We start from the raw sequence: 13,332 nt of genomic DNA, 5'->3' as shown, positions 1-13,332 counted from the left end.
TTCTAAATGGAAGCTGTCACATACCCGAATCATTTTCTCTTTCTATGTGTGTGTGTGTGTGGATAGGAGTTGAGAGAGAAGAAAGAACCTATTAATATTCTTTTTGAATAGCTGGAGATCCTAGTTCTTGTAATGTCATCTTGTGAAGAAGGTTGTTCCAGAAAATATAGCAAGATGGAATGAAAGAAGAGGTGAGGCATGTTCTAAATGAATTTAAAGAATGGTATAGTAGATAATTTAACTGGTGGGTTGAACTTCTTGTGATGAACCTTTTAACTCTGCGAGGATTCAAGTGTAATAATAACTTGAATCTGAGGTGCAGAAAACTTTAAAATAATAATAACAACCAATTTATGCATCTGCATTGTCATTTATGTCTTAAATCTAGCAATGAACATAAGTGAAATCTGAAGATGTCTCTTCAAAGTTTCCACTCTATTGAAAAAGGAAAATTATACTCTAATTTTCAAAGTCATATCAAGAAATCCAACTAAACGTTTTAAGATAATACAAAGTATTTAAAATATTCTCATACTAATAATTTATTTTGTTAATAATTTATCCACAAAACTAAATACTTTAAATATATATTGCAGGACTACAGAGTTTACCATAATATCATGTGTCACATTCATGAGACTTAACAAAGCTGAATTCTCCTTGACTGTTTCTTGTGATGCATTTGAAGACTTAATCAAGGAATCAAGAGGTAATTCAACTGTGCAGATAAAATGATCATCCTTTAAACTTTCTATGCAACAAACTCTGCAAAATATAATACAAATAATTTAATATTACACAATTACTAGATATGAATGATATAGAACATCATTTACTGTTCTTAAAAGAATATTAATTCATTTGGTCCATCAATCATCTGTTACAGATATGAGCTAATTAATGAATTTATATTTCTCAAACTAAAAAAGGAAAAACTAGGACAGACTAAAAAAATTAAAACATTGGTGCACTTTATGTGCTCATAAAGAGATTCAAACATGGACCTGATGATAATACTGATAAATGAGTGATACAAATATGCAAAATAATTTGACCATGCTCAGATTTTTTTTTTATATATATCAATACCACATGTGAGACCTATAGCACATAGGTGCTGTATGCAGGCACCTATGTGCTATATGAAATGATCAAAAAGAAAAGAAGGAACCTACTGATATGTTTTTTGAATAACTGAAGGTTGTAATTGTTAGGAAAACCATATGGGGAATACTCTTCCAGAGTAGAAAGAAGAGGATGGGAAGTTGAGTCAATATTTGGAGCTGGACAGTGAATGAATGAGTATTGACCAGTAGCTGCTTGTTTGTGATTTGCAGAATAGCACACATGAAAATAGTAGAAGAGATAGTGCATTTCAGAGTGGAAATAGTACATTTATATATAGTGGTTGGAATGGGTCTGTACAAGAAAGGTCACCAGTTAACTGAACTATCCTCTTCTGGACAGCACCAAGCATTTTTTTAGAGAGATTTTGGTTCATCATCTGATATGTGAGAACAATATTTTAAGGAAAGATAGATATGGGATTTGTACAGTGTTAAAAGCTGCATTAGTGAGAAATAAAGTCTTCAACATAAAAAGCACGCCTAGTTTTTTTCGATGTGATATGCTTATGAGAGGATGGGCTACAGATGTAAGTCGGTCCAAGAAGAGATATCTGATCTTGTGTGGAGGTTTGGGTATTCTGTTTGGAAAAGAACTATCCTCCTTCCACTGAAATATAGCAAGGAGATCAGCATTTAAGGAACTGTTTTTGGAAGATCTTCTATCATGGGGTATATATGGGCATTGCAAGGTTTGTCAAATGAAAAAGATGAACGGAGTGTACTACTGTGCAAACTATGAATGGGATTTCAGGTTAGTGATAGAAGTCATTGATGAATAAGAGAAAGAACATCAATGAAAGTACAGAACCTTGGGGCACTCCAGCATTGTGTGATCCAGCTAAAGAAAGGAATCTATCCACTATCATATGCAGCAAATGACCAGAGAGGAAATTGGCAATTCAGTTGCAAAATGTAGAATAAGTAGATCTTTTATGCCAGACCCATTCAAAAGTCTTGGAATATCTAAAATGACCACAGGTTTCACCAATGGTTAATGTTCAACTGATTTGCTTCTAGGTGGCAAAGAAGTTGATTGTCAAAGAGTTTGTCCATTATTCTATAGAACTGAGTTCTATTAAATAATGAATGCAATGGGATGATAGTTGGATGGCTTTTTTTTATCTTCTCTGGGACTTGCTGTATCCAAGCTATTCAGAATATTTCTGTCTTTTTAACACAGGACTAAAGGAGGCATGCCATTCTTAATAATGCTGGGGATACTTTGCCTTGATCATTGACATAGGAGTTGGAGGAGAAGAAAGATGCTAGAAGATCAGCCTCTTTGAGTGACACCATCTGTGTGTGTGTGTGACCAAGAGAAGAGCTGAATCTACAGTGTATTTATCAGGAGAACTGGTTAAGAAGAAATCAAAGGTGTTGCAGAGAATTATCAAGCAATCTGTTAGCAGGCGGACAGTTTTGAAAAGTTGTCACCGACAAAAATATCTCAATCTCTGCTAGCTTGATTGGTGGAATTAGAGGGAAGTTATTCTCTATTTGAAAACATTGAAATCCCCCAAGAAAAATGACTACACTGGTTGGGCAATTGGAATGAATGTATATGAGCAATCACAGACAGATAGTAGAAAAGGTCAGAGTGTTTTTCAGAATTTGGAGTGTGACCGAGGCAGCAAATGAATGTAACTGAAGGGGAAAGGACTGTTTGATCCATAGAAGATCATAAAGAGAAGACATGCTCTGGCATGCAATGCCAGAGTTCAGAAATGCATAGATTCCACTCTTGTTACAGAGGAAATCATACAGAATGTACTTTGGAAAGGTGAAGTTGACAGTATAGATTGAAGTTGCTAGTTGAGGTTCTGTTAAGAATAGTAGATTGGGATGGAATGTCTCTAAGTGGTGGTGCACATCATTTAAATTTATATTAAGACTACAAATGCTGGTGAAGTGAATATGAATCTGTTATTGTTTTAGATGAGTTTTTGGTCAATTTTTTTTTTAATTTTTTTGTTGTTTTTTTTCAGATTATTCATTCTTATGTTTCTTTTCATTGTTGTTTAGAGTTAAGAAAAAAATTAGAGTAGGACATGTAGTGGCTGAAGAACAATCCACAGGCATGTCTCCCACAAAGAAAGAGAGCACCCAGATTCCAGTTTGCATGGCCTTGAAATCCCCCCCCCCTGCACTCCATTATACAAGCCATGACCTACAGATTAAGGGTGAGCAGGATTTTCATTAGCTGATCAGGAAGCAGCTGATGTGTTACAATGGATTTGGTCACCTGTACCTAGTGTCCCTACTGTGGAACATTTTACCGCTGTATCCTCAAATAAGGGAAGTTTTTTTATTTAATGTTGTGTGTGTGTGTGGGGGGGGGGTCTACAGTGTATGCATGTGTCCAGAAATACCCATAAAGCTGTCACCCACACCACATATAAGAAGAAAGGGGGCATATACTGGAAATCCTGTTCTAGGAACCAAACATGGAAATAATCACTTCAGGGTCCCCAATAAGAGGTGACAGTGTTTCATCAAGCAATGAAAATTATTTACCATCTAGGGGTCTAATTGGCATTTCCTCTAAGAGGATATGCATATTCGGCAGGTTAATCACCTTGTCAATACTTATTAGGGTGATTAATCTTGACTGATTAGTTCACCTAATCTAAACCAAAGTTTCAACACCACTGTGAATAAAAATTCAGAGGAATGAATTAAATAATAGGAGATATTATTTAATAATAACAATATCTCATACAGCACTAGAAGAAGTCGCTATGATGCTACCAGTAATGAGTAATCATGCAGTTTTGACATAAGAGGATTCTAGGCAAGCACTTCATTGATGAGTAGAGAGGTGTTGAACTACAGAGCAGAAGAGCATGGTAAACTCCGTAAACAGCGATGAATTCCATGTAAAATCTGTTGAAGAAGAGAAACTTCAATAGGAGTGGAACTTGGTTCAAGATCAGTTACTAATGGCAATATATTACACTATATCCCTAAAAAACAGAAAGACAGAAAGGTTGGTGTGAAGTGGATGAATCAGGAAATTATTCAATGAATGTAGAGGAAGAGGGTATTAGAGAGGAAGTATAATGTGAGTACTCATCAGCAGCACATGAGTACTCATCATAAATACACAGCTAGGAAGATAATGAGTGTACCGAAGAAGGTGAAATGGCACATAAAAGGAAATTTGCTATACAATTCTATAGTCATGTATTAGCAGAAAAAAGGGTGAATGTGGAAGACTAACTCTGGCAGCTGGAGATGGCACAGTAATATCTGCCAAATATATAGTAGAAATGTTCAGTAGTATCATGTCGGTGTATCTTATTTTGGAGGGTTGGGAATAGTGCTGAATATTTAGGAAGACAGTTCATGAATGTATTACCCATACTACTTTACGGGTCACTTAGACTTGCATTACGTGCAGGCGCAAACTCGACTTATTTGTCTTTTTGCTTACTTGGGAAATGGAGTAAAACCAGGTTTAAAATAGCTTGGCATCTTTAACATATATTATACCCAAGGTAAAAAACTTCTTACATCTATCTCTCATCCTGAGATTTTTATTTAATAAGGTCAAAGCACCTTATGGTAACTTGTTTTGGTAAAATACTTATAAGCTCTGTATTACTTAACCTTAGTATTTCAAACCTAGCTCCCACTGATGAGGCCTCAATAAAGGTGGAAACTGGTCTGGGTAGTGCCCCCCCCCCACCTTTAATGCATAGCATCATACATCTCCTAAAGGAGATGGGCTTTGCATTAAGGGTAAAATATTAAGAATAGTGATCAGAGCTTATTCCACCTTTACCACGAGTTGCCTAGACTTGTACTACTTTATGGGTCACAGACTTGCATTACGTGCAGGCGCAAACTTGACTTATTTTTCTGTTTGCTTACTTGGGAAATGGAGTAAAACCAGGTTTAAAATAGCTTGGCATCTTTAACAAGTCACAAGTTGTTCTACAAGAATTGTAGAACAACTTGTGACTTGTTTGTTCAATAAGAGTCTGCAAACAGAAACAATCCCTGAAGAATGAAAGGTTAGAAAAATAGTGCCACTTCATAAAGAAGAACCCAACTCAGTGGCAGAAAACTATAGGCCAGTATGTGGTGGTGAAGGTGTGGGAGAGACTGATTAGAGATAGAACACAAATTTGAATTGACTAATTGGATGTACTGAATCAATTTGTACTCAAGAACTAAAGTATATAAATAATATTTTACTGCAAAGGGATATAACTGTTTTAAACATTCATTCTTCTGATAAAGATTATTAATAAATATTATCCATTTGGAAGGCTACTTAACAGACACCAGAAGAGTTTCTTAACATACACTAACCCCACCTTCAAACCTGTATGTAAACCATCAGCTCTTTTTTGCCTACCCTCAGAATAAATTGCCTCTTCTTTTTTCCTGGAGTTCACTAAGTTTTGGGACGTCATCCCCCATGAAATGCAATTAGGTTTTATATATATATATACATATATATTATTCAATTATGTAAGGACTGAATAGCTTGTGCTAAATTCTATAATTTTTCATGATCTGCAGAAATAAGACCCATTACAAGTTCTTCTCAGCCTTTTTTCTGCTGATTTCAGGAATTAGTTTCTTTGAAATAGCTAAGCTGCTGGATTTTTGGCTCCTATAAAAAAACTTTGTTTTGAAATTTGCAACTTAGAAAAATTGACTGTAGGTAAGAATGCAAGTCAAATAAATGATAGTCAGGAATACCATTCTCATCTAACATGTTGAGGGAAATGTCCTCAAACAGTGATAAAGTTGGAGAGGTGAAATCTGCTTTATGATTTCCAAAAAGAAACTATGGTAAAAAGAAAAAGGGTGATGCCTACTCCAACCTCTACCACCTTTCCATTCTTCAAGGAATGAAAAGGTGGTAGAGGATGACTTATTTATTCAGCTATTGGTTCAATTTGAGCTTTAGTAATGGATTCCTGCACATGCAGCTCTGACTAAGACTCCCACTGTAATTTTGTGACAACAATTACTAATCTGAGTGATTGAGCAACTGCAGGTATATTGTTCTTTAACATCTTCTTTCTGTTTGAAGATGCTCTTCTTGTAACAAATAATGAAATACATGAGTAAGGAAAGTTTTATGAAATAGCATGTGTTAATCGTTGTTTCTTTAAAACATGGAAATCATCAAATACTATAATCAGTTTTATGCTCAAAATTATTATTTCAGACTTGAAATTGTTCTGAAATAATTGGTTAGAAGATTATCTGATTTGACCTTAGCTTTAGAATTTATTCTGTAGAATAAACTGCCTAATAGCTTAAATAAGTGATGAAACAAATGGAGATAAATTAAGGATTATTAGTATTATTACATGGGCATCTCAATGGAATCGGAAAATTCAACATGGGATGCCCACACTAACTGTTATTTAAACAATGATGTTTGAATTCTATACTATAACTTTCTATGAACACATTCATTGACAAAGTACTCATGTTTGATGGAGACAACCCATTCCACTTATTAACCACTCTCAAAGCAAAAACATTTAGTCCTTATGTCCTTGCTAATCACATTCTTACACAATTTCCAGGGATTGTTGCATGGGGGGGGGGGGGGAGATGAGCACTAGATTGTGTCAGAATTACCTAGGAGGCCCACTATATTCACTGTGTATTTGGAAGGGTCATTTGGTGAGTAAGAGATCTAGTGTGTTTGGGGAGTGGTTTGGGTTATCTGATATTTTTCCTATCATGTCATGTATTGAAAAAAATTTTCAATACATGACATGATAGGAAAGAACAAGGCATGTATTGAAAAATTTTTCTGCATTGATCCCATAAAATCTATTTAGTAATAGTAACTTATATATTTCTATCATGATTCATTCCTCTTTTGTGCCTAGCTACCAATTTTTACAGCCCATAAATCTTCAATCTATCCTCATAGATCACCATCTTGGTTCTCCTCTACCACTTTTGATCACCAAGATTACAGAGATTGTAATCTTATGCCACTAGTAGCTGGTCTCCATGGTGGCTACTAGTGGTATAAGATTACAATCTCTGTAATTGTAATTTCCTATGCAAGCACTGCATAGGAAATGGGCAAGACCCTTGCAGTCAAATATATGCTTCATAGCACTATTCATCTCAACCTTCTAAACTATACACTTTTTAACTCCTTTTGACTCAAGGGTGGTGTCTGCACATACATTCATCTGATATACTTTGCCAGAGAGCACCCAACCTAGAATTGCCCAACTTTGACCTTCTTTGGTTGAAAATATCCCTTCCCCACTCAGTCAAATCCATTTGCTGTCTCTATCGCTCCCCTAATGCCACCAACCACTCTTAGCTCTTTAATTTCCTCTCTTTAAAAACTAATTTTCTCCAGTCCCACTTTCCCAACAGCAAAATCATCCTCCTAGGAGATTTTACTGTTCACAACACCAACTGGCTTTTCTCCTCAGATCTTGAAGGCAGAGATGATGAAACATTTGCCATCACCAATGACCTTGCACAACTTGTCATGCCAATCAAAATATCAGATAACCCAAACCACTCCCCAAACACACTAGATCTCTTACTCACCAATGACCCTTCCAAATACACAGTGAATGTGGTGGACCTCCTAGGTAATTCTGACCACAATCTAGTGCTCATCTCCTCCCCCTCCTTCCATGCAACAACGCTTATACATCCACTCCCATACAAGAGTAGTTTGACATTATAACAGTGCCACGTGAGACAGCCGCCTCCACGACTTCTATGCCTCATTCCTATGGTTACACTATTGCTTCCATATTGCCTTCAAACCCAAACATATGCACCAAAGTAATTCTCACCAGCATGGAAACATACATTTCCCCACTCTACTCTGAACTGCTGTTCCCTAACTAAACCCTGGTTCTCCAAAAGATATGCCAAGGCTGTACAAATAAAAAATCAAACATACCATAACTGGCTCAAATCAAGAACTCCGTCCTTCTTTAAAGCTTATACTCAAGCCAGAAACAGATGAAAAAAAAAAAAAAACTATCAATACTTCCAAAACAGAGTTTGAAAGAGCAAAAAGCAGGAGAAACTAGCAGCCTGTCTAATTGGCAGCCGAGCCTTTTGGTCTCTCACCAAAGCAATTGATCGTAACTTATGCCCAACACTATTTCCACCCTTATCATAAACAGATAGCTCTATTGCATCATCACCCACAGAAAAAAGTTAATCTCCTGGCTTTGCACTTTGCTTCCAATGCATGCATAACTCACAATGGTAAATGTCCCCCAACCATCACAGATGCCCAACATACAACATCCCCATATCTTTTTTCCAGAAAGTAATCAGAAAAATACTGTCCAAATTAGACACAAAAAAAAGTCTCCTGCCCTGAAGTCATTCCTCCAATTGTCCTGAAAGTTTGTGCACCAGAACTGACTCCTATCCTGTGTCACCTGTATATGCTCTCTTATTCCACTGGTCTATCCCACAGCCTGGAAATTGGCCTATATTCAACCTACTCCCAAGAAGGGCAACAAATCACTGCCATCTTACTACTGCCACATCTCACTCTCCTCAGTCCTATCTAAAGTAATGAAAAAAATTGTTAATTTCCAACTCCTACACTACCTTGAAGGCACCCACCTAATAAAATGACCATTAGCATGGATTCCATCACTGTCGATCAACAGGAGTTCTGCTTACATATGTCACCCATCTCTGGTCAAATGCCATGGAGATGTTTGGTGAATCTCAAGTGGTTGGACTTGTTATCTCCAAAGCTTTTGACCGGGTCCAGCACAAACTACCATCGTCTGGTATATCTCAGGACTTCTATAGTTGGATTGCCAGCTTTCTGTCTGGACGCACACTATGTGTGATGGTGGATGGTTTCTTATCTTTTAACCATTCAACTAATGCCAGGATTCCACAAGGTTTCTCACCAATACTCTTCATGCTATATCAATGACCTACTTCAGTTGACCTCCAACTCAATATACAGTTTTGCAGATGACAGCATATTGCACTCCTCCCTTTCATTTGATAACCTTAATCTACACAATTCACTTCAACCTACAGAACATCAATTCTGATTTCCAAGTCATCCTCCAATGGGATTCAGATAACCTCAGCAATTTCAATGCTAATAAAATCCAGTTCTGTCTTATTTCTCACAAAAAAAAAGAACCATTTTCTCCCAGTATTATTTTTGACAACACCCAAATTTCCAGACAAGATGAGATTTCTCTTCTTGGAATTACCCTGTCATCAAGCCTCTCCTGGCATAAACACATTAGAACCACTGCATCCTCGGCTTCTAAAAACTAGGATTTCGCTTTCGCTCAAGATGTTACTTCACCTCTGAATAGCTGTTAACCTTATACAAATCACAAATCTGCCCAGCTACTGAATATTGCTCTCACATTTGGAGTGGGGGCCCTAAAAGCTCTCTCAAAATGTTTGATTCAATACAGAGGAGAGCAATTAGACTTATTAATGATATCTCTTACCAACTTAATTAATATATCTCTTACCAACTCACTCCTCCCACTTTCACAGAGATATCAGGTTTCTGCAGTATGTGTATTCTAGAAATATTTCCATAGGAAATGTTCATCTGAAATAGCATCAATAATTCCCTTAGTACTAAGCTCGTTGAAACATGTGCAGCTTCTGCTCAACATAAAGACATTGATATGAGTAAATGAATTAACCCCCCTCCCTCTGTTTACAGTAATGTAATGCAGTTTTCTTTTAATAGTATCTGTTGTGAAATTTATCTTATAATTAAATTCACTTGTCTTCATCTTCTCAAAAAAATATAAAAAATTATGTTAATAAATAGTTCAATAATATATGATTATTAAAACAGTTTGTAACTTTATGTTACAAAATATCACTATACTTTGGCAACATTTTGTAATGGTGATGGAATTAACAAAGTTGACAGTTTTCAAGTTCACAAACTGCACTTATTATTAGACAACAAATATAAAGAAATTAACACTCTTTTATTTAAACAGACTGAAACTGTTTCATCAAACCTATACAAGAGAGTTTTACTGGGCTAAACTGGCAGTTTGAAGCAAGTGCACATACACAAGCATTCTGGAAGCAGAACAGCTACTGGAAAAGTATGAAAGTTGTTTTCATTTTAGACTTTTTTTCACTTTAGAATTTTCATTTTTTTTTTGAAAGTTGTTCTGATTTGGTTGCTGTGGAGATTAGAATGAGACCGTTGGTTTCTTTTAAGAAAGGAGTGTATTTAAAGACACTCTTTTTATATTTATATCACTTTAAATACTTTTAAAGTGACAAGTATTTAAAGACATATAGATTTATTTGAAAGTGTTTTCTTTCAAATTTTAAAGACCACCAGAAGATAGAAATCTAGAAATCTTATAATATTTGTTTAAAAGAATAAAACGGTAGCACCGTTTGAAAAGAGTGGATCTCTATAGAAGTTTTGGTATACTGTTTATTTCATTCATGCTGTGTTTTGTGTTCCAGTAGATAAGTTTTTTTTTTTTTTTTTCATTTTTAAATACTGCAGACAAGAAGAAAACAATACTCAGACAAATAAGAGAACCTATTCCATCAGTAATGAAAGGAACGGTTAGAGAACTATCAAGCCAAAAGTTTATTCCATGTGCTTTTTACTGAATAATTTGGATAATTTACTGAAGTAAGGTAATTTTTCTGACAAGTTGATCACACTGAAGTCTACTGAGGTAAGACAAGAATGTTTTTTCTTTCAGTTTAAGGAAAGAGAATTAACTGAGAAGAACATTAGTTTTGAATCAAAGTGAGAAGAAAGACTCACTTTGGATATGATTGTCTTGAATATATTGGAAAGCCAAAGTTGTTACTCCAAGAAAGCATTAACACAGGAATTTTTTTTGTTGCCTCACCATTAGATTTTTTTTTATTCCTGAAATTAAATTTGTGTGAGTGTGACAAAGTGGATTTCTTATGAAAATCTTTTTTAACCATGCTATCAGCCAGGACATATATATATGTTCACATTTCCATGGATGCAAGGTGCATATTAAAATTGTAATACCATTGATATTACATTGAAATTTATGATGGATACAAAGCTTTTGAGGATGCGTATTTGATCTTTAATGGCCGGTAAGGTGGTTAAACAAATTAAATTGTAAACTTTTATATTAATAAAACTGTCTTCTTTTTCCAGTATTATGTTTCTCTTGTCTTATGAGTCCAAGATAAGTGAATGCAATATACAACGTTTATTTTATAAGGCTGTGAAAAGTAGTACCTTTTTAAAGTAAACAAACATACTGGAAAGAAACCAAATAATACTCATGGAACAAACCTATTTTTTAGGCACAGAGAAAACTCATAGGGGAAAAAAAAATAATATATATATATATATATATATATATATATGAAAGTAGACATCCTAAAGGATGATTAAATAAATTGGTATTGTGGGCAAAGGATAATGATCATTAATCTGATGCTGAAAACTGTAAGGTTATGCACTTTGGGTTGAAAAGGTTACATACTATGCATCACACTGATGGTGCTGGATTGCAAAAAAACTAATGAGACTACGTTTATTCTTGGTTAGACTATTTATTATAGTCTAACCAAATGGAAAAAACTTTCAACATTTTTCTCTAAATCCAGAGTAATTTAATAATAAGGTGAGACACCTTTTGGCAACTCGTATAAGTAAATATGACTTCTCCATTACTTGCACCTTAATATCATCACCTCTGGGTCTGGCTCCCACTGACGAGACCTCAATAAATTTCGAAACCGGTCTGGGTAGTGGCCCTTCCCTTAATGCATAGCATTATACATGTCCGCAAGATGTGCTTTGTATTATGGGAGATACTGTTAGTGATGGGAGCTTAGTCTACCTTTACCACGAGTTGCCTCAGTCCTGAAGATACTTCAGGCGCAAACTTTGTTTGCTTACACTTGGATAAAGGATTTATAGCCTAACCAAGTAGTAAAAAACTTCCAACTAGAGATTATCCGTGGAAATTGTATAAAACTGTGGTTAGTTAGGGTGTACAGACTAGATTTTGGTGGAGAGTGGAATGAATTGCCAGAATTAGTTGGGAATGCCCTGACAATATTACTGATTTATTCATTTAGCATATGATGATACGACGGCAATGAGATTCTTTCATCAGGAAGTATGGCATCATCTCAATTTCCCTCCCCCCCCCCATTTTCATCCAGGCTAGAGATGGAATAGCTGACGAATCAGGCTTATGGTTGGGTCTTAAGTATTCCTGACTGTAATTCATGCGTATTCATATTCATGGAGCTGGTTTGCCTGGTGAATTTCCAGGTGAAAAAACCTCCTATTTCCATATGGACAAAGAGTTGAAGTTCAGAAGGAATACTGCAAGAGTGGTAAAATAACTCAAAGGAAAACTTGGATGTTGAAAAACATGCTAACAAGTAAAATATTTAGTTATTATTCCTCTTTATAAGGCTATGATTTGACTGCATCTTGACTACTGTGCACAGATTTTGGTTACCTGGGTTTCTTGGGGGATCAGGAGGTGGCAGAGAGAAGTGACCACGCAGTGACAAGTCTGCGGAATGTTCCCTTCTTTGAAGGTGTGTGGATTGCATAGTTCAGAGGTGTTCAACCCGTCGATCGCGATCAACCGGTCGATCGTGGAGCGATTTTTGGTCGATCTCTTGTGTATTCCTCCTTACTTACAAATTTAATTAAAACTGAAAACATAATATTTTATTTATCATTATTTTGTATTATTTTTAATTTGCTTTAAGTGTATTGCTATTGTTTATTTATTTTTTGTTAAAATTGTCAAATCAGTAATTTTCTTATAAGTCCAGGTAAATTAATTAATTTGGATCAGTGGAAGTCAAACAGTGAGCTGAGTGAATACGATTATAAGCAAAGTGTAAAAACTCGATTGTAGCTTAAATATTAAATATTCCAAAGCACATTACATCGATTTTTTACTTAGGTTAAGTCCCATGTGAATATTGTAAAAAAATAAACTTTGTTTGTCTCGGTATAGTTTGTATAAGATATTTTTGTAAATAACTCTTTTGAAGCTAACTGTATATACTGCTTTAATAAGAATATGTTAGAGTTTTAAAAACAAAGGCAATGATTTTGTTGCTGAAGCTGTACATGGCGGCATTAGAAAGATTGTTATTGAAATGTGTATGTATGAGAAAGGCTTGCAGGCTCGAAGTGTAAACATCTCCGAAGTCAGTCAGAAAG

At 35.4% G+C, this 13,332-nt stretch overlaps 1 protein-coding gene across 1 annotated transcript in view; it reads right to left on the bottom strand.

Moving 5' to 3' along the window:
- Window positions 1–13,332, bottom strand: part of LOC150096143 (WD repeat and coiled-coil-containing protein-like) — a 169,475-nt gene that overhangs the window by 46,643 nt on the left and 109,500 nt on the right. The window contains exon 7 of the mRNA XM_090409347.1: window positions 612–765. Coding sequence (XP_090265473.1) covers window positions 612–765 — 154 coding nt within the window. The remainder of the gene's footprint in view (window positions 1–611; window positions 766–13,332) is intronic.

Source organism: Typopeltis vanoorti, chromosome 19 (genome assembly GCF_054136105.1).
Source record: "Typopeltis vanoorti isolate ZY-2024b chromosome 19, IOZ_Tvanoo_1.0, whole genome shotgun sequence".
NCBI classification, from domain to species: Eukaryota; Metazoa; Arthropoda; class Arachnida; order Uropygi; family Thelyphonidae; genus Typopeltis; species Typopeltis vanoorti.
This window is presented reverse-complemented; position numbering and strand designations above follow the sequence as displayed.